Below are 19,308 nucleotides of genomic sequence, written 5' to 3'. Positions count from 1 at the left end.
ATCCTCCACTCCATAACAAACACATGAAGAAAACCTCAACACATTGTCACACACATCTCTACGATATTCCAGCCAAACGCTGCCGAGACCCAGTTTCCCTGAGTACTTGATCAACCATGAACAAGAAACAGCCCATATTTCTGACCGCCAACCAAATCATACGACTATACCGCACTCGCATCATCGCGTCCATGCCCTCACAGCATGCCCTTCTCGAGTCGGCCGTCGCGTCTCCCATCAACCAGCATCACTACACCCGCACAGACGATGTATTCTATCTAGCCGCGGTACTGGCGCAAAAGGTCATGCTCAATCATTCCTTCTCAGACGGCAACAAACGCACAAGTGTCGCCGCGGCCGACATGTTCCTCAGGCTGAACGGCTACTATTTGACAGCAGGGGGCGATGGAATTGACCTTCCAAAGGACGGCTGCAGAGGAGGCAGATTTACTCAGGGCAGTCATCCTCGGTCGTCCCTGGCAGATGCGCACGTTGCCGTGGCGAGCGGACAATGGAGCGAGGACGAGCTTGCGAGGTTTTTCAAGGAGGTTGCGCAGCCCCTGAAATGAAGACACATGCACAGAACGGGACTCGGGTGATCTTGAGCCAAGCATCACGAAGCCTGCTGCTGCTACTCAGAGCCGAGATGCTTGGATCTGGTTGCTTTTGGGCAACCGGCCATTCCCAGACACTGCCAGATTCAAAAGGTCTGGAATGGGCTCGCTTCGTAAAGTATTTGTGTGCGGGAAGATTCCAGGGCACCAAGGGCCCATAATGATTCCTGAGGAGGATTTCCACGTTTGTTACCACGTCGTTGTTGGGCGTTGGACGAAGAGACAAGAACAAGACGAGAAGAGGCAAACAGAGAGCCGGATGATGCTCAGACTGCCAAGGTACATCGTCAAGTTACAATGAGCCCGTCCATCCAGCTACGAGTGCTGGCCCAGAGTTTCGCCAAAGCACCACTCGTGCGGCCAGCACTGAGCGAAACCAACCTGAAGAATTTGTGGGGCGGGGAAAAAAAGAAAGGGGCTGGGGTTCTCAGTTGGTGTTGAAAAACCAAAAACACCTACTCAGCGGTGCCCGCCAACCACAACAAGACAGTGAGAATCTCCTCCAACTCATCGAATCAGATCGTTTTTGATTGTTGGAAAAGGATGTTGTCACCGTCCCTGGTCAGGCCCGCAAAGCACGTGGTCCGACGCGTCGGGTCAAACCTGCTCGGCGGAGTGAGACAGCAACCGCTCTGGCGACGGGATCTCATGACAATTCACAAGAGAACGGAAATTCGCGCACCCAGAATCGGAAGGCGCGCACCCTCCCTACTATTCAGCCAATCAGAGCACAGAACCTCAAAGTCCTCACGACTTCAACAAATAAGTGTTCTTCGCGATTTTAGAGGCCACAAACAGGGCGGGTTGGTCCTCTGGGAACTCGGGTCGTGCCTACCGGCCCTACTCACGACCCTCCGCTATGCTTCGCGCTCCGGGGCTCGCCCCCTTCGCCCCAGCCGGCCCTTTCGTGGAAGAAGAAGTCTGTATAGAGTACTTCTTAGTCAGCAGATGGGTGCGCGCCTTCCGATTGAGGGTGCGCGAATTTCCGTTCTCATTCACAATACTAAAGGCAACTTGGTCACGATTGATAATTTGGGGGCAACGGTTAGCCAGGAGGTCATCATCTCCCGTGGAGGCGAGGATGAATCTTTCGTAATGGCGGAGCGGGAGGTTGGATTAGCCATGAAATCGTCCATCGTGCGGCAACTTGGTGTCTCGCTGACCAGCGACCCTGAGGCGATCCCGCTCAAATTTCACCACAAATCTCTGCATTTCGCGCACGGTATGTCTCCAGCGGGGGAAAAATGTCATCAAGTAAGCCATATTTGCTAACACGGATAGAATCGCTACCATATCCACGCCTAATTATTGATAAAGAACTCGCTGGACCGGATTCAAGTGGTGTCAGCGCAGCTACCTTGTGGCTCTACGGGCCTGCTGCGTGCGAGTTTACGTTGGACGGCACTCCTGACCGTAAGTGAATTAACACCAGTCATCTGCTATGAGTTTTACGAAGCTAAGAATGACCCAGATGATTTCGCCAAGTCCTCCCGAGAGAGTCACCAACGACTGAAGGGTGTCCTAGAAGAGTTAAAAGATAGATAGCTGAAGGGAGAACTCCCTTTAGAATTGAAAGCTGAGAAGTTTTCGTATTATGTATTCGAGCCTTGGCACCCATGATGAATCTGGTGGACGGTTCCCTATGTCCTCGCCCTACTACCCTCGCCACTTTAAACGCCTCTACCATTGTGGCTTTAGACTCACGTAGGCCGATAGCAATATTAGTAGCATATCCCAAGATAGTTGCAGACCGCTGCTATAGTTGCCCATTCAAGGAGATCAGATAGCAGTTGTGGTCAATCTTTAGACCCATGGTCCTCATAAGACTGCTCTCCTTTTTTCAATCACGTCAAATCCCCCCTTGCCAGACCCAATGAAAGCCGTTATTCGCTCCCTATGGGACGCATACCGCACCCCCGGTCGGCCGACTAACTAAATAGAGCCCCGCTGCGTCAGGGTCTACATTGCCCGGCACCCCTTCTCCAGTATTGAAGGAGGTCGCAAGCTGACCAACGCCGATCTAACGCCGTTCTAACGCCGCGAGGAAGCGGAGAAGGCGCAAGGAATTGTCTATCAAAAGGGACGGGGACTCTCAGCGGAGAGGAGGCAAGAAAGAGGAGCCAGCCTAAGTATATCTTAGTCCTTGAATTTCAATACTCCTATACGCTATGCTATTGCTATGTGCCCTTATCCGTTCTACTTGCAACCACTACCCTTATGACATGCATATAAAAAGGAAATACCGGTACAATGCTGCTAATAACCGTTTTCCTTACCGCTTACCTGCCTGAAAACATGGAAAATAACGCTTCAACCCCGTGTCCAGAGTCTTCATGCTGAGAGGCTTGACATGGTACTCCTGCGACCCCGCATCACGCGCGGCCGCGCGATCAGCAAGGCTATCCTGACCCGTCACGGTGAAGAGGACGCTCTGCCCCCAATTCCTCTCCTTCTCTAGCTGCCGGATTCGTTTCGTGGCTTCGATCCCATCGCACATTGGCATTTGAAGATCCATCAGAACGAGCTGGATCGGCGACACCTCTTTCTCAGCCGCCGCACATTCTTGACGGTTTTGGAACACCGATATGGCCTCCAGGCCGTCCCTCGCACATAGGTATGGCAGACTGCGCTTCTTGCAATACATCTGCATGACCTGCAGATTTAGGGCGTTGTCATCGACCAGCAGCGCAGTAGGATTGGAGGTGGTTGAGTGATCGGCAAATATGTCTGCCAGCTCAGACTTTTGATATTGATCAGAAAGGGTTTGGCCATCCTTGGCTATCGTGTCCGCGGAGCTCTGGGGTTCAGGAACAGCAGGGCTATCTTCCGCCGGCGGTGTAACTTGAAGTAATTGTCCTTTCCTTGAATGCAAAGGATCAACCGGGACCCCCTCCTCGGTCCGGTGGACCTGGAGTGGCTTCGGGCTGCTGGGCACACTCGCCGATTCGCATCCTGGAGACTTCGGGGTGCCGCTCGGGTCAACCATGAGACTGGCAGCTGCTTCCGATTCACCATTCGGTACGCCTTCAGGTTCGGTCTTGTCATTGCTCATGCAAGCGGTCGGCTTTGGAAGCACAACAAGATCTGTCGTGGCTCGAGGCTTAACCGCTTGATCGAACAGCGAGATGACCTTGTCGGCGCGCTCAAGTGCCGAGCTCAACGTTCGAGCACCAAAAGGTCCATGTACATAGACAACATTTGTATGTGTGGTATTATCGAAGCCAAGTTCTCCCTCCGAGAAAGGGACTGGACAGAGCACGACTCGATCTGACGGTAATTGCGAAATCATGGCGCGATGCTCTTCCGGGTCGGCTACAAACTCCAGAATTGCGAGGGCGTCCTCGAGATTTTCCGACGCAGTGAAGCCGTAGCAGGTAAGGGACTTGGCAAAGTGATCGCTCAAATTCGAGGCCTTCGAGCATGGAACAACATGGAAACGTAGAGGTATGTTCGCTGGTTGTGTCACCGCTGGCTCAGGCCGGAGAGGCGATTCTGAACATTCCAGTTCCACGTCTTGAAAAGTAGCTCTGAAGTGCGATCCATGATTGATCTCAGATGAGACCAGCTCGATCGAGCCCTGGAGCAATGCTGCGAATCTAGTTGCCAGCGTCAGACCCAAACCGGCACCAGTCGAATACACGTCGACCTGCTCGTAAAGCTCAAAAATCCGCTGATGGTCTTTGGCGGGAATGCCGTGACCTGTGTCCTTGATGTCCACGACAAGTTGTTTGGATTCTGGCTGGACTGATATGGAGATCTCGACCAGGCCCTTTGGGGTGTTTTGTATCGCATTCACGATGACAGGAAGCAGGCTGTCTCGCAACAGGCCAAGGTCCGTTCGGAGACTGCAGCGATCTGGTGGGAAATTGTGGTTGAAAAAGATAGAGGCGTTATAACGTGTGTCGCCTGAGATCACCTTCTGCACTTCGGCGGCCAGTTCAGCCTCGAGCTCATAGGTGGTATATGTTGCATACTGCCGTTCTGTTATGGCGACATCGGCCCACCTGTTGAGCGTTATCATGCTGTTTATGATTGATATTAGGTCTCGTCCAGCCGTCTTGATTGTGTCGAGGTACACTCCGTGGTCCACATCGGTCTTGGTGATCGCGTTCGTCTGGAGCAATTCCATAGTCGTCGAGACTGTGTCGCCCAATTTTCGTGCCTTGAGGTCTTCAGCCAACAGCTCCACGGAGCCCAAAATCCCATGCACTGGGGTTCGCAACTGGTGAGAAAAACCACGCAGGAATTTCTCCTTGGCGACCATGACCTCTCCCAAGAGCCGCTTGTGCCACATCTGGGATATAATGACCGCGCAAGTCTGTACGAACCACGCGTCGATATCGTCAAAGATCTGTTGAAAGTCCTTAGACCCAACGACGAGATAAGAATGTCCTGACACACTCTCACATGGTGCAGCAATGGCACGCACCACCCTGTCGGTAGGGAGCTCTCGGTGATTTGACTGGGCAATGAAGTCGTCGATGTATTCAGCATCCTCCCACACGTGGCTTGAAAACTCAGACAACGATACCGGGTCCCGACCCTTGAACTCCACATGGCCGGCCTTGCAGGTTTGCAGACTGATCACGGCGCCTGGATATGCAGTCTGCAGCATCCGCGTGATGGGCTCCTCGGAAACCGCGTCATCTGTCTCTTCCTGCGCTGCCGCTAGCATGTCGACCATCCGGCGTCTTTCTCTTTGGCGCCGCGCCCGTGTGAGTTGCACAATGTCGGAGACAATCCAGTCGGCCAGACGGGCTATGGTAGTTTGCTGCGCTCTTGTCAAGGGTTCGCGTGGTGTGGTAGAGGCTACGCAGATCGACCCGAGGCACACGGCGTCACCATCCTCGTTCTGCAGTCGGAGCGGGGCACCAGCATATGCAAGAAGACCACCGTACTCGACGTAAGGTGACTTCTCAAACCTCCAGTCTCGGCGCATGTCCGGCAGCAAGAAAACACTCTGGGAAAAGGGTCAGCAAACCTCCATCTGACGTGCCGAAAGGCTGATACCGTACCCCAAGAGGCTGGGCGACCATGTGCGCGCAAAGAGTCTCGCCCCGTGGCAGGATCCCGAGCGGTGTGCCGACCGTGGCAAGGCGTTTATAGAAGTTGACGTCCAGGACGCCGATGATGGCACAGTCCCACCCCGTAGACTCCTGGGCGATGCATACTTTCTCCTGCAGGCCCGAGAGGAACTCGAATTCCTTAAAGATGTCGCGCGTGTAGTACCAAAGCATAGACAGCCGGAGCCTCTCGTTCCTGGCTAAGGGAGCTCGAAGATAACAATCTGAGTAGCATTGTCTCTTTTCTGGGATTGTCGCTGGCGCATACGGTTCCGCCTTGGGAGGATAGAGGGCCTTTTGTTCATCTGGAGACCACGCCGGGCATGGGGAATCGGCGTTGCGTGGGTCGTAAATCGGTCCCACAACCTCCGGGTACGATGGCGGCGGAGCGAGTTTGTAGGACAGAACTGCAGCATCTGCTTTTGGAAAGAACATTGTTGGCTGTACAGGGACAGATCCTACTAACGTCTCAGGTAACCATATTGTAGCATGAGTGTGCACTGATCGTCGCGAGTGAGGAAATGAAGGAGGTGGGTGACAACACTCGAAGAGAAGGCGGCGCCTGGGACAAACAAGCCTGGAAGCCAAGAAGCCTAGGCCTACCAGTGGACCTTTTAGTCAATGCCGTGCGGATACTACTCCAAGAAGTTAGCGTCGCCGTTTCTCGGATGTTTTCCCCTTGCTAGCCCTGGAGTGAAAACGCTAAATCGAGATCGCGACCACTACCCCGGTACGAGAGCTTTCCCGGAGCTTAGGAGGACCAATCACACAACGGTAGACGGCATCGTCGGCATGATTGATCAGCTTGGCGGTAGAAAAATCCGTTCAGGTCCTTCATGCAAGTTTGGTGAACATAATAAACAGTAACGACATTTGACGCTTTGCCCGGCGTTCTTTGAGGTCCTCACCGCCCATAAACTTGAATGTTCATAAGTAGCAGCGTCGATAAACAGCAACATATGCGACCGCCGTACTTTGACTTCCCCGAGTCTCTAAGACAAGAATTCATTGTGACCTTGCCAAGGAAGGGAATCGTTCTGAAAAGGTGACTCTGGCGACGCTAGCAAGCTTCTGCATATATCTGCCATATGTCGTATTTTAACTATAGTTATTTACCTCATAGTTTTTTAAGCACTGGGTCTTGAGCGTTTACTACTGTATGAAGGCGCCATGTATGTCCTCGGACGTATACGGAATAGAAGCGAAACCAGTCTGCCCTATGGATGCGTCGTTTCCCTGGCTCATCAAGACCTTCAGCATCCTAATGAATTATACTGTACAAGCGTACCACGGCCTCATATTGGTATGTGAGTTTAATTAGGGGGTTACAAGGTCTCCGCTTGGGTGCCACCTCCCGTCGTCTCCGCTTCTGACGTAACGATCTGTATCAGGTGTTTTAGTTTGCCTTTGAGCACTCTGTCAGGGTTAAACTGACTGTGGTGTCGTTCTTAATCCCCATACATATAAAATATATGTGGCGCCTTCATACAATAGTAAACACTCAAGAACACTCAAGACCTAGTGTTTAAAAAAATTGTAGTACTAATAGTAATAGAAAGAGAATATAGTACGTCTATGGGCACGTGGCTTAGCCTCGTACCGCACAGACAGGCTAGAAGGCATCACTCCCAAATGGCGCCGCTCACTAGAAAGCCGGCAAAGCAGTCATACGGCAGGGTAAAATGAAGCTTGGAAATAGGTCTTTCGAAAACCATGTCTGTGAGATGTTCCTCTTATTGATGGCTTTCACCCTCACAGGGCGGTAGAGGGAATACAGGTACTCCTTAACAATATTGTATGAGCCTCCTCGGCTGAGCGTATCAACCGGTAACAAATTTGTATGGTTTTTAAACCCCGGGTCTTTGAGAATGTATTACTTTACGAAGGCGCCGTGAATGGCTTCGGACGAATGCGGGATAGAAGTGAACTGACTTTGGTCAGTATCCCTGGTGGACGGCTCGAAAGAGAGATTTTGGAAGGACTTGAGTATTGCATCGATCTGCGACGAGTTGGGCTGTCGAATACCGCTTGGTATTCGGCAAGCTTCATGCTACATTACAGTCACCGGCACGCTTCCACGCACGCCAGTACTTGCAACAACTTCATCAGGAGCCGATGCATACACTTTCCTTTGCAAAACGCTGGACTGAAGAACCCACCCACGAGAAGACCGCATCGACGGTCTTGGAAGACAGCCTATGACAGGTTAAGTTGACACGCCCCTTTGCAGCAAGATCGCTTTGTCTCCTGAAGTCTGCAATTTCTTGGGCACCGAGGCTCCGTACTCCGTTTTCGAGACGGCGCACCAATGGTTGGTGATCTCTTGGGCCGATGGAAAGCAGCCGATTCCTGCACAGACTCGAATCCAGTGGGTTTTGCAGGCGAATGGATATTCACGTCCACGGACAGCCTCGAAATTGCACTTATTCCATCATCGCGTTACAGAATATGCCGGTGGCAAAGACCAGCCCATATGCAGATGGCGGTACTTCTTCAACACTCCATGGTCTCGTCCAGCAATGACCTAGGCTGAGAGCACCTCCTGAAAGACACAACACGTTCATTTCCATGGCAGCATCTCTGATATATGCATGCGCTCAAGAGCTGAAGACTGAACACGAGCCCTCCGCGGACTCCAATACCGCTTATTACCTGAATCAGCGGCACTTGCTACATCATGCTCATTCATACATTAACTCTTGCACCCAAGCTCTAGGAACTAATATTAGAAACACCATACCAATGGGATGTGCTGTTCAGTTTTCGAATTTCATGATACATGAGTGGACTTGCAACCATGTTGCAGGTAACAGCGTTGGAGACGACGGAGACATTTCCGCATCGAGATGCTTATCTCTTGCTTTGTGGAAGCCAAAAAAAAAAAAGAGTTCGATGAATAGTTAGAGCAAAAGAATGCGCTCAGAAGTTGAGTAGATTGCACCCCCGACTGGGATCAATCGGTCAAGAACTCCGAACAGAAGCGGAACTGGCAACAATGGGAAAATTGAAAGACGTGTTAGCGCTACAATAAATTGTAGTGGAAGCAACTAGACACCTCGTCGGTGAGAGTTCTCCAGAGATATTATACAAATCATCCTATCTTAGGCAGACTAACCGCTAACTACCCTTAGTATAATTAGTATAATATAGTATATATAAGTAAGCCTAATGTATTATACTATACTAAAGGTACTTTAAACTTTAATATACTATATTAAAGATTTTAATATATATTATATAATAAGTTAAGGTGTAAATAGGATGGTAGGAGGGTAGGAGGGTAGGAGGGAGGAGGGAGGTTGTAAGAGGAGGGAAAAGGATGGAAATAGAATCTGACTGAGTAGCGACCATCTCGGGACAGCGTCTGCCATGCAGAATCTCGCAACAAGCTACCAAGGGATCGGGGCTTCACCAGGAAGCAAAAGAATCATTGTTCCAATGCGCTGGAAACACGCGGAACGGTACTGGGCAAATTTAACGAGAAGACAAGGAAGACAGCCAAAGGTCTGGCGGGCGTGAATGTCACCCAGGGATCAAGGGGCTTTGCCGGCTATGTACATGCTCATGGGTGATCTATGTGTTGAATCAGGAATTTCCATGGACTAGATATCAAGATTTAATTTAGATGCGAGTTACCTAGGCTTGTACCTTATAAGTTATAATGTGCAATTACAATCTGCAGCGTAGCAACCTATATTAACTAAGGTAACCAGCCCATATCCAAACCACCCCCCCATTCAGACCACCCAAATTCATCCTCCCACACTAACTACCCACCCCCTTCATCCTCCTCTAACACACTTAATTTACCCACTATAATATAACTATTTATTATTTTTAATACTTCTAAACTTACTTTATTTATTAACTTAACTTTAATTATTCTAACTATAATTTATACCTTTTATATATCCTTAATTTATATAAACCTTAAGTTAAAATTTATTTTAACCTTCTATTTTTTAATAAATATTAATTTTATTAACTTTATTTTAAATAACTTAACTTTTTATAACACTATATTTAACTATTAATCTTTTTTATTATATACTTTTTAACTTTTAAAAAGTAATTACTAAATTATAATTAAATATATATTAAAATAAAAATATTATATAAAAATTATACCTTTTATAAATATTTAAATATTAATAACACTACTTTCTTTATAATAATTAATACTAAAATAACTAATTTAACCCTTCTTTCTTATAGAAAAATTAAATTTAATATTTTTACCTCCTTTTAATCTCCTTAAAGAATTAAATATTAAAAATAGTTTAACTATATTTATTAATTATAATCTATTTACTTACTACTTATTAATAATATTTAACTTCTTAAAAACCTTTATATACCTTATATAATAATAATAAAAAAACTTACTTATTATTTATTATATTATTAATATAAAAATTAAAAATTAACTTTAAATTTATATACTATTTTAAATAATATAAATATATTTAAATTAAATAGTTATAATATATAAAAATATATAATAATAAATAAAATATATATACTTTATTTAAAAGTACTTTATATAAACTTAAATATATAATAACTTTTATATTTATTAATAACTAATAATTACTATTCTTTTTATTAATTAACTTAATCTATAAAATAAAAATCTTTTAAAATTATTTAAATACTATAATATTATTAATCTAACTATTATTTATAACTATAAATTCCTAATTTTTATAACTTTTAAATATCTTAAATTATTATTATTATATACTCTTCCTTTTAAATATTATTAATAAAAATAAACTTTATTTATAATAAAAATATACTCTATAAAAAAGTTTATACTCTTTCTTTATTACTTTTTTATATTATAAACTTCCTTACTTTAAACTTTAAAATAATATTATTAAATTTAATACCTTTAATAATACCCTTTTATTAATATTATAATAATTTTCTAACTTAATATTAAATATAATAAAACTAAAAAAATTAAATTAAAATTTAATTATCTCTATCTTAACTTTATTAACCTTTATATAATATATTTAATAACTTTTATAATTTAAAATATTTAAATTTTTATTAAAAGCCTTTAAATTACTTCTTATTAAAAGGTAATAATTATAATTAAAAGTTAGTTAATTAAATAATAAATATCTATATTTTAAAATAAATTAATAATATTTTTAAAATAAATTAATTAAATATAAACTTTATTAAATTAATCTCCTAAATAATTAATAACTTTATTTATAAATTTATTATATTAAAATAACTTTAAATATCTTTTAATTATTAAAAAAAATAATTTTTAAAATACCTTAATATTAATATACCTTTTAAATTTTAATACTATTAATAATCTCTTTAAAGACTATTTATATATTATTTTTTATATATATCTTTATTAATAAATAGTTATAATAATTATAAAGTTTAAAAAAAAGAAAAAAATCCCTTATAAAGTTAATATATTTTATATATAGGTATAGAGTAGTTATATATATAAATATAGGGTAGTCTGAATAGGGGGGTAGTCTAGATGTAGGCTAGTCACCTTATAAGCAGTACTTATAGGTTCTTCACTATGGGACCATATGGGTAAGCAGTGTAAATTCTTATATTATACTTGACAATGTCACAGAAAACGTGCATGTGGCGCAAGTTTGACCGGTCTTGTAAAAGTATGCCCTTTACTGCCATAGCAAGGATAGGATAGAACGTGGAGCCATGTTATTTACGTGGAGGTCATTGAGTGGTTTCAATGATTCAGAAGACCATGTTGGCGGCACGGACTCGGGGTGCTGACAGGGAGAGGAGGAGCACCCAGGGCAAGAGAAAAAAGCTGGGTGCCAAGTTCTGCAGCAAATGCTTGTGTGCTGCATGCGGCAGCTGAAGAGGGCGGGAGGCGAGCTGACGGGGTGACGGGGTGGCCCACTGGCGTGGTCAGCTGCGGCCTCCAATGTAGGTACGTGTCAGCTTGTGCAGCCGAGTGGCTGCAGGATCTGGAGTGGCGCTGAGGATATGTCCTATGCATGAGGATCAGCGTCATATTTATTTTGGGGATGTCTGAGATGCTTGAACGCTTTGAATGGTGAGAGAGCATATCGCGATTAGAGAAGTGCATCTTGACAAGGAGACGGGGTCACCCTCGGGAGTACCACAGTACATGTCTACTGTAGACTGTAGCATTTTCGGCCCGCCGGTCCCAGATGAGCTGGGCATGGGCAGGAAGGAGCTGGGCAGAGGTGACCTCATCACGGCCACAGCACAGCACCAGCCCCCGTCCATCCGTCGTCATCCCCCCACCCCTGTTTCGTTTCAACCCCAGGCCGGATCCCATCTCACCCATTCATTCATTCACCAACCATTCACCATGCACCACCCTCGCAGGATTCAAGATTGACCTCTGGTGGTAAAATAAGGTGTGGCTTGGGGTCACAGGTAAGTGAGAACCACAGGTAGGCAGGATGTTGTCATCATGAACATCATCATCATCAGCGTTTTTCCATTTCGTCGTTGGACCTCGTTGAACCTCGTCTTCTGGGGCCAACAACAACAAGCTTTCCCCGTACCCCGTACCTCCACGTCTGTCCCACGTCTGTCCGTCCGTCTCACTCTGATTGACCCGTCCCTGCTGCAGCCTGTCCTTCGCCACGGCCCGCCGCGAGACAGCCAGACCAGACCTGTCTCGGCAGGCGGCAGCTAAGGCAAAGCTTGCCTCCTCGACGACCTGACGGCCGCCCTCGTGGCAGGGACTGCCTTGTTGCATTGGGCTGGACCACCACCAAAACAGCTGGTGTTTCCAACCCCAAATCTCGCATTACCGTTGTTATCTCTTGCCGACTTTTGCTTTTTCTACCCTCCTTAACCCTCCTCCTATGCCAACTCGTGCATATTCCTGTTTCTTTCTTGTTCTAATCGTCAGCCATGTCGTGACCACCCTCCCGGGTCTTTCTCCTCCCCCCCACTCCGTCTCACAAGGCTGAGACATACCTCACCTTCTCATCCAGGATCCAGGACCGCGGGTCACCACCCCCACACCGCTTCTTTACTGTAGCACCTGGCCCTGACGACCCCCTCAAGTTACCCTGGATCCAAAAACCAACAATGCCTCGATACCGCTCCCCATCGCGGACCCCGTCACCGTCCCGCTCGCCCTCGAGGGGCAGGACAACCTCCAGGCCCCGCTCATCACGCTCCCGCAACAGGAGCAAGAGCACCTACTCAGACGGCGTGTACAGCACGACCTCGTACTCGTCCCGGTCGCGGTCGCGGTCGAGGTCGAGGTCCTACTCCCGCTCCCCCACGCGGTCCACCCGCTCCCGCCGCACAGATGTGACCTCGTCCTCGCGCCAGACAGGCACCACCAGGCGCGGGCCCCTCTCGCACATCCTCGACACCTCCGCCAGCACCCGCTCCGAGAAGGCCGAGAACATCGCCAAGACCTCCCTGGTCATGCTGGGCGCCATCGGCGCCGCCACCCTCGCCGCCCACAAGTTCTGGCCCAAGGGCGTCACCTACGGCGACAAGGAGGACTGGGAGTGCGAGGACAAGTCCAAGAGGGAAAAGGTCAAGGACAAGGTCAAGGATGTCAAGGCTGCTGTTACCGGTGAGCCGAGGCGGGATGAGCGTGGTGGGGGTGGAAGTGGCAGCGGCGATAGGGATGACGACAGGCGGGACGACAGGCGAGGTAGCGGTGGCAGGGGAGGGGGACGCGACAGGGACAACGACCGCGACCGCGACCGCGACCGCAGCCGAGAACGCAGAGAGCGCTACCTCGAGGAGCGAGAACGCTACGGCCGGCCCAACATAGCCAGGGACGGCGTCGCCGCAGGCCGCCTGGTCCTGCCCGCAGCAGCAGCAGGCGCAAGGGCGGCGGCGGCGGCGCACCAGGACGACCGGGACCGGAGGAGCAGGAGAAGGGACGAAGACGACAACAACAGGCCACCACCGCCACCCCCTCCACCAGGACCTGGCCCTCGAGACCGCGACAGAGACCGCTACAACGACTACGACCCGCGCGAGTGGCGCGACCGCTACGCCGAGGGCGTCCCACCCCCACCACCACCTCCACCGCCCGGTCCACAGGGCACAACATACCCAGCGACCCAGCGGCGCGTCGAGCGCGCCTCCGCCGCCGCCGCGGCTGAACAGCGCCCACCACCCCCTCCGGCGGCGCCGAACCCGCCCTCCGTGGCAGCCAGCTACTCGCGGGCCGACGCCGCGCCCGCGCCCGTGGTCATCTCGACGGGGGGCAGCCGGGACCGGGACGGCATCAGGATGGCCGGCCCCCCGCCGACGGGGCGGTACTATGTCGACCGGGACACGATTGTGATCCCCTCGCGGGGCGAGACCGAGTTCATCGTGAACCGGTCCGGGCCCCCCGGGGCGAGGCTTACTACCGTTGAGAGGGAGGGGCGCATCTATCGGGTTTGATTGTGTGTGTGTGTGTGTGTGTGTGTACACGGTCCGTCTGTCTGGCTGTTCGGCCGTGTTGCTGTTTGGTTACTCTGGCCTGGCCTATCCCAGCCTGTGGGGGATGGATGGACTTACCTACTTACTACTAGCCTTTGTATTCTCGGGGTTATCTTGCTGGGTGGGCATCATGAGAATGAGAGTATACGACTGAATGAATTTATGGGATGAGGATAAACCTGCACGTGGACATGTGCAAACCTAAGGTACGGACGGCAAAGCGGCTCTACGTTTGTTGTTGGTTGAATTTGTAACTTCAGGGGGCTTAAGCGTGTCGGCGTTACAAGGCAGGCAAGAATAAATAAAAACCATCACATGGGGGCGGCCTTTTGATCTTCATCCTTCTTGAAAAATTCTTGGATTCTGATTGTAAACAGCCAAATGTGTATATGTGTGCACCTGAATCTACCAAAATCCCAAAGTATGTATGCCTTGTGCGTGACCGTGATGCAAATGGCATCCCTCCATGCTGCTGTGCGTGGCCAAATCAATAGCAATGCCGTAGACGCACGCCCCCTCGGAGGCATCTGGGACAGCGCAGTCAGTCAGTCCAGCAAACCCGCCTCGCACAAGTCCATGCTGGTGGGTCATGGTCAGCCCTGGCCTTCCGATTCCGAGACCACGCTTCTCGCATGTGCAACGTGGCTGGCGGACGTGACAAAGAGTTAGGCAGGTCAAGGCCGAACGTATGTGCCTTTGATGTCGTCCACTCCCACTGCTCCTGTGTTCCATCCGCCCCTGCGCCTCCGTGCCAGGTCCAAAACCACGACGTCCGTCTAACCCGTATCGATCTCACCGCTCAAACTAGGGAGTCCCCATCGAATCAGAGCCGCCGCCCGGGCTCCCCCCGAGCTCATCACCCGACTCACCATCGTCAGCGACGACCTTCCGCGCCCGGTCCTTGGCACGGCCGGCCGCGGGCTCACCACCGTCGCCCCCGGCCCCAGCCCCCTCCGCCACGACATCCCTCACAGCATCCGCCCAGCCCCCGCCCGCCGTCCGCATCACGAGCACCCTGTTCAGGTCGGCCTTGAACCACCGGTCCGGGCGCGTGTGCGTCCTGGAGCCGCCCTCGAGCGCCGCGTGCGAGGCCCGCGTGTTGCGCATCCGCCGCTTGGTGCCGCCGCCGCCGCCGCCCTTGCTCAGGAGGTTGCTCATCCTGAGCCGCTGCCTCTGGAGCTCGTCGTCGTACGCCACGATCCCCCGCACGTACGGCGCCACGTCCTCCACGATGGGCGCCAGGGTGTGGTCGAAGACCGAGGCCTCGAGCGAGGAGGATGACGACGACGAGGCGCTGGTCTTTTCGGACGCGGCGAGGGGGTCGAACGCGAGGTTCAGGTCGTCGCGCGTGAGGCCTCCTGTGCTGGGGGGCTGGGACATGTGCAGGCGGATCTTGGGGGTCAGCGCGGCCTCGTCGGGGGCCTGGAGCCGAGGGGACGGGTAGCTCGCTTCCAGGTCTCTGCGCGCCAGGGTCTTCAGGCTTATCGGCAGCGTGGTTGCGAGGGGGTCATATGTTGACGTGACGGGGGCGTCGAGGAGCTCGCGGCCGAGTATGTAATCCTCGCGGCTCTTCGCCGTGATTTCTGGCATCGTGCAGTCGATCCCTTCATGATGTGATTCCGCGTGGATCATGGCGGACGAGCAGAGGTCTGCCACGCCCATCGCGTCGGCAAATTCATCGTACTTTGTGAGTGCGGCCAGTCGTGTTCCGCGATCTGATGCTTCCAGCTGTGAGGCCCACGATGGCATGTCCAGTGTGTCTTGCCAATCACCCACGTCCATCTGCCAATTGTTCCACGCTTCCTGCAGCAGCTCATCCTCGAGCCATGCCATGTCGCCCTGCTCCTCGGCCAGGACGTCATGTGCGAGCCAACCCATCCCCTCAAGATACGTATCCTGGCTGACAACCCGAATCACGTTCCCTTGCTCGTCAATGTCACAGCCTTTCGGGTAGCGTGGGTAGTACCAATCAACTCCACTGCGTCGGTCACCCACAGCTATCTGACACCAATAGTTCAGTTCTGCCAAGCAAGCACGCAGGTCCCGCTGGCGGGCCTCGAACAAGGCCGAGACTGCGTTCCGGCGAAGGGCGTGACCTTCGCAGGCGGCTATCATGAGCAGCCGGTCGACAGCAAGGTCCGTGGGCGGTTCGCTGAAGCGGAAGATTCCGTGCAGACTCAGAGTCTGGAATGGTACGAGCTTTTCATCGTTGCAGGTCAGAATGAACGGCCGCTTCGACTGTGCTATCAGTCCAATCACAGTGCTCCAGAAGTTCTTGTCCTCCTCGTATAGAACGTCGATCTCATCCAAGAGGATCAGTGACTGCTTCTGGTTCTTGGGGGCTGACTTCTTGACCTCTGTCTTCTCTGCGTCGCCCTTGGGAGCGGGCTTCTTGGTCTTGGAGGGTTGTTTAGGCGTCGGCTTTGGTTTGAAGAATGAGGCCATCGTCGCCTGCTTCCCAGACTTGATGTCCTCAGCAACTTCTTCATCGTTTATAGCGGATGCTGCAGCTTCGGTCTGTTGATGCTGGACCAGATGGTTGCGTGTCATGTCTCCGATCTTGTCGAAGACGTCTTTGCCACTCCTGCGACTGCCCGGGTTGATTTCGAAGACCTCAAAGTCCAGCTCCTTTGCGATCGCATACACTGCTGCAGTTTTCCCACAACCGTGGGGACCGCTGATGACGACCGTGTTTGTTAGGCGCTGGGCGCCTTTGGAGTCTTTGGCGTGGGTGTCACCAGCCCGAATAACCGTTCTTTTCCCCCCACGTCTGTCGGGTGACCAGTCCTCTTCTTCGGGATCGGAGACCTCGTCCATTTCGTCTGCCTCCTCGTCACTGTCAACGATGAAGTCGTCGGTCTTGTTCTTCTTGCGCTTCTTCTTTGGTGGTGCGCCTTTCGTCGCCTTTGGTCTCGGTTCCCCGGTGTCGACCGATTGGACTTTGAGTGCCTGCAACCAGTCTCGCAGAAGGAAAACTTCTTTTCCATGTTGCAAAACTTCAACCGCGGCCTTGGGTGCATACTTTTGCGCCCAACTTATTGGCTCGCACTGGTACCTGTCGAAGGCTGAAAGGGAAGTGGCGAGCGATGTGCGAAGGCTTGCCAGGGCATCGTGTTTGGCGTTCTTCAACTCGGGCAGAATCCGCTTCTGCAGGTTAAGCCCGCTTTCAAAGTGCTTCTGCGGGAGTCGAAGTTCGCGTGGCGGTGGGAGGAAGCTTTCTGTGTCGATGTTCTTGACAGCATCGAGGAGTTCGGGAATGTTGAGCTTGGTTGCGAAATTCCCTAGGACCTCTTCGTGTGGAGGGATATGGATGGTGTTGCCCTTCGATTTCCGAGGTAGTAATGGGATTGACGAAGCGGCCTCGTCCTGGCGGCTAGACACGACATCATCTCCTCTAACGTGAAGCATGCCCTTCCAAGGCCAGGCTGGCGCGCGGGCTCCCGGGGTCTTCAGACCCAGGGACTTGACACCAAATTGAGGCATCGGCTTGCTTGATCCTACAGCACGCTGCTTTTTCGGGGAGCAGGGCGTGGAACTGAAGATCCTTGGGCGCTTTGGTGAGGGCGGTGGTTTCGATTTTGTCTCGGTCTCGGCTGTCGTTTCTGATTGGGATGTCGCTGTGGCCTTTTGGGGCTTGCCTGAGAAGAACGGGTGGGTGTCTTTCTGGGGCGCCTCGCTCTTCGCCTTCGCAGTTGTCTGCTGTTCTCGTTTCGTTGATCGCTTCTTCAGCTTTGAGGGAGGAGAGACAGCAGTACTCAGAATCCCGTCAATCTTGGTGCCGATCCGGTTCCTAGACTCGTCATCGGTCCCGTAGCTGACTTTCACAAGCCTGGCTGAGCGTCTCTTGCCCTTTGGTGTTGGGGTAGCCTTCTCTCGAACAGGTACCTCGTTGTGTCCCTGCTGCATGCCAAGTTGTGGCTCCTTTGGCTTTGGCGGTGACCCAAGTGTGCCAGTGTTGGGGTTGAATCGCAGGACTTTCTTTGGTGGGACACTGGGCTCTCTTCTCTCGCATGCTTGATCTGCGATCGCCTGTACCGTGGTGTCTTCGTTATCGGCACTTGAAAGGGGCTCGGTTGGTCGCTGGACCGCGTCTTCGTTGGGAGTCGTGTCGTCGGGTGAGCGGGTCTCGTGGGGCGTGGTCGCAAGGTCCTCGCCTTCTCTTTGAATGAAGTGGTTCATGATCGAAACCGCCTGAGGGTTGTTCTTCTTCCTGCCACGTCGGGGCTTCTTGTTGTCCGCCACATCCTGCTCGACGTCCTCTGCTGGCTTGCGACGTTTCCGTTGACGAGCGGTGCTCTCTGGTGATTCCATGTCGCTGTCCTTGGCGAGAGTCTCTTTCGAGTCTGCAGAATCGACCGAATGGGAGGCAGCAGGGGTTGGATCTGGGTCTGTGGTAATGGCATCTTGCTGAAGAGCCCTGGGCCTGGGCGCGGTAAAGAAGGGGTGGAGCTTTTTGGGCTCTGCGGCAAGTGTGCTGCCTGACATGGCTTCGACAATGACAGAGCCCATCTAACCGGTGGATTTGAAGTGGCGGCCTTGGACTGTCAGAATCAAGCCAGTCCAAGCAGGGCGATTGGTACCAAGGCGCACCAAGTTGTGCTGCAACATGGCATGCGCTCAGGATGAGCAGCAAATCGCGGGCATGCTGGGGGCGAATTGATGACGGGACGAAGAGATCAGGATGCACTCAAAAGTGCAGATCAACTTGGGTGAAAACAATGAATAGCCTTGGTTCGGTGTGGGCATGTGAGACAAAATGCGAGAACCCAAGGAAAGCCGCTCCAAATCATGGGTCTTGAAGGAGAGAGAAAGGCCTCGGTTTCCAGAGAGGCGCGTCCAGAAAGCGCGTCTCGTTGAATGAGCGCAGCGCGACTTCCATGTGCATATGACGCCCTGTCCAATTTCAGTCCAATCACAAGCTGCTGACACAACAGCTGCCCCACCTCCTGCCGGCAACAGCTCGGGACCCCTATCCCTGCTCAAGTGCCGTAGGTCTTGGGCTGATATTTCCAAGGCTGCTGTCACTAAGCTTTAAGTTAGAAAAGAAATAAGTAATTAAATAAAAAGATAGTAATATAATATAAAAGAAAAAAGTGGTATAATTGAAGCTATAATTAATTTATACTAGTGTATAGTACTAATGTAGGAAGGCCTTATGTAGTGACTAGTTTTAGATG

The 19,308-nt window shown here is 50.6% G+C and overlaps 5 protein-coding genes across 5 annotated transcripts; 3 read left to right on the top strand and 2 right to left on the bottom strand.

The window, feature by feature from the left end:
- Positions 1–28: 28 nt before the first annotated feature.
- KVR01_008442 (uncharacterized protein) lies at positions 29–995 on the top strand. The gene has a single exon (XM_044784152.1). The coding sequence runs from the start codon at positions 117–119 to the stop codon at positions 567–569; it is 453 nt and encodes a 150-aa protein (XP_044642209.1). The 5' UTR covers positions 29–116; the 3' UTR covers positions 570–995.
- A 58-nt stretch (positions 996–1,053) lies between these two features.
- KVR01_008864 (uncharacterized protein) lies at positions 1,054–2,159 on the top strand (the record flags this gene model as incomplete). The annotated part of the gene is made up of 3 exons (XM_044781641.1): positions 1,054–1,836; positions 1,896–2,027; positions 2,086–2,159. Exons 1-3 carry the CDS (start codon positions 1,158–1,160, stop codon positions 2,157–2,159), a joined length of 885 nt encoding a protein of 294 aa, XP_044642631.1. The 5' UTR covers positions 1,054–1,157.
- Positions 2,160–2,614: 455 nt separating this feature from the next.
- KVR01_008808 (uncharacterized protein) lies at positions 2,615–6,190 on the bottom strand. The gene is made up of 2 exons (XM_044787144.1): positions 5,630–6,190; positions 2,615–5,574 (listed from the first exon to the last, which is right to left on the bottom strand). The coding sequence occupies exons 1-2, from the start codon at positions 6,110–6,112 to the stop codon at positions 2,887–2,889; spliced, it is 3,171 nt and encodes a 1,056-aa protein (XP_044642575.1). The 5' UTR covers positions 6,113–6,190; the 3' UTR covers positions 2,615–2,886.
- A 5,584-nt stretch (positions 6,191–11,774) lies between these two features.
- On the top strand, positions 11,775–14,395 carry KVR01_008662 (uncharacterized protein). The gene is made up of 2 exons (XM_044785819.1): positions 11,775–12,097; positions 12,297–14,395. The coding sequence occupies exon 2, from the start codon at positions 12,764–12,766 to the stop codon at positions 14,090–14,092; it is 1,329 nt and encodes a 442-aa protein (XP_044642429.1). The 5' UTR covers positions 11,775–12,097; positions 12,297–12,763; the 3' UTR covers positions 14,093–14,395.
- Positions 14,396–14,473: 78 nt separating this feature from the next.
- KVR01_008675 (uncharacterized protein) lies at positions 14,474–18,965 on the bottom strand. Its single transcript, XM_044785144.1, has one exon. It carries the CDS (start codon positions 18,638–18,640, stop codon positions 14,936–14,938), a length of 3,705 nt encoding a protein of 1,234 aa, XP_044642442.1. The 5' UTR covers positions 18,641–18,965; the 3' UTR covers positions 14,474–14,935.
- Positions 18,966–19,308: the final 343 nt, after the last annotated feature.

The sequence above is a fragment of the Diaporthe batatas genome (assembly GCF_019321695.1).
Source record: "Diaporthe batatas strain CRI 302-4 chromosome Unknown Contig00010, whole genome shotgun sequence".
In the NCBI taxonomy this organism is placed as follows: Eukaryota; Fungi; Ascomycota; class Sordariomycetes; order Diaporthales; family Diaporthaceae; genus Diaporthe; species Diaporthe batatas.
This window is presented reverse-complemented; position numbering and strand designations above follow the sequence as displayed.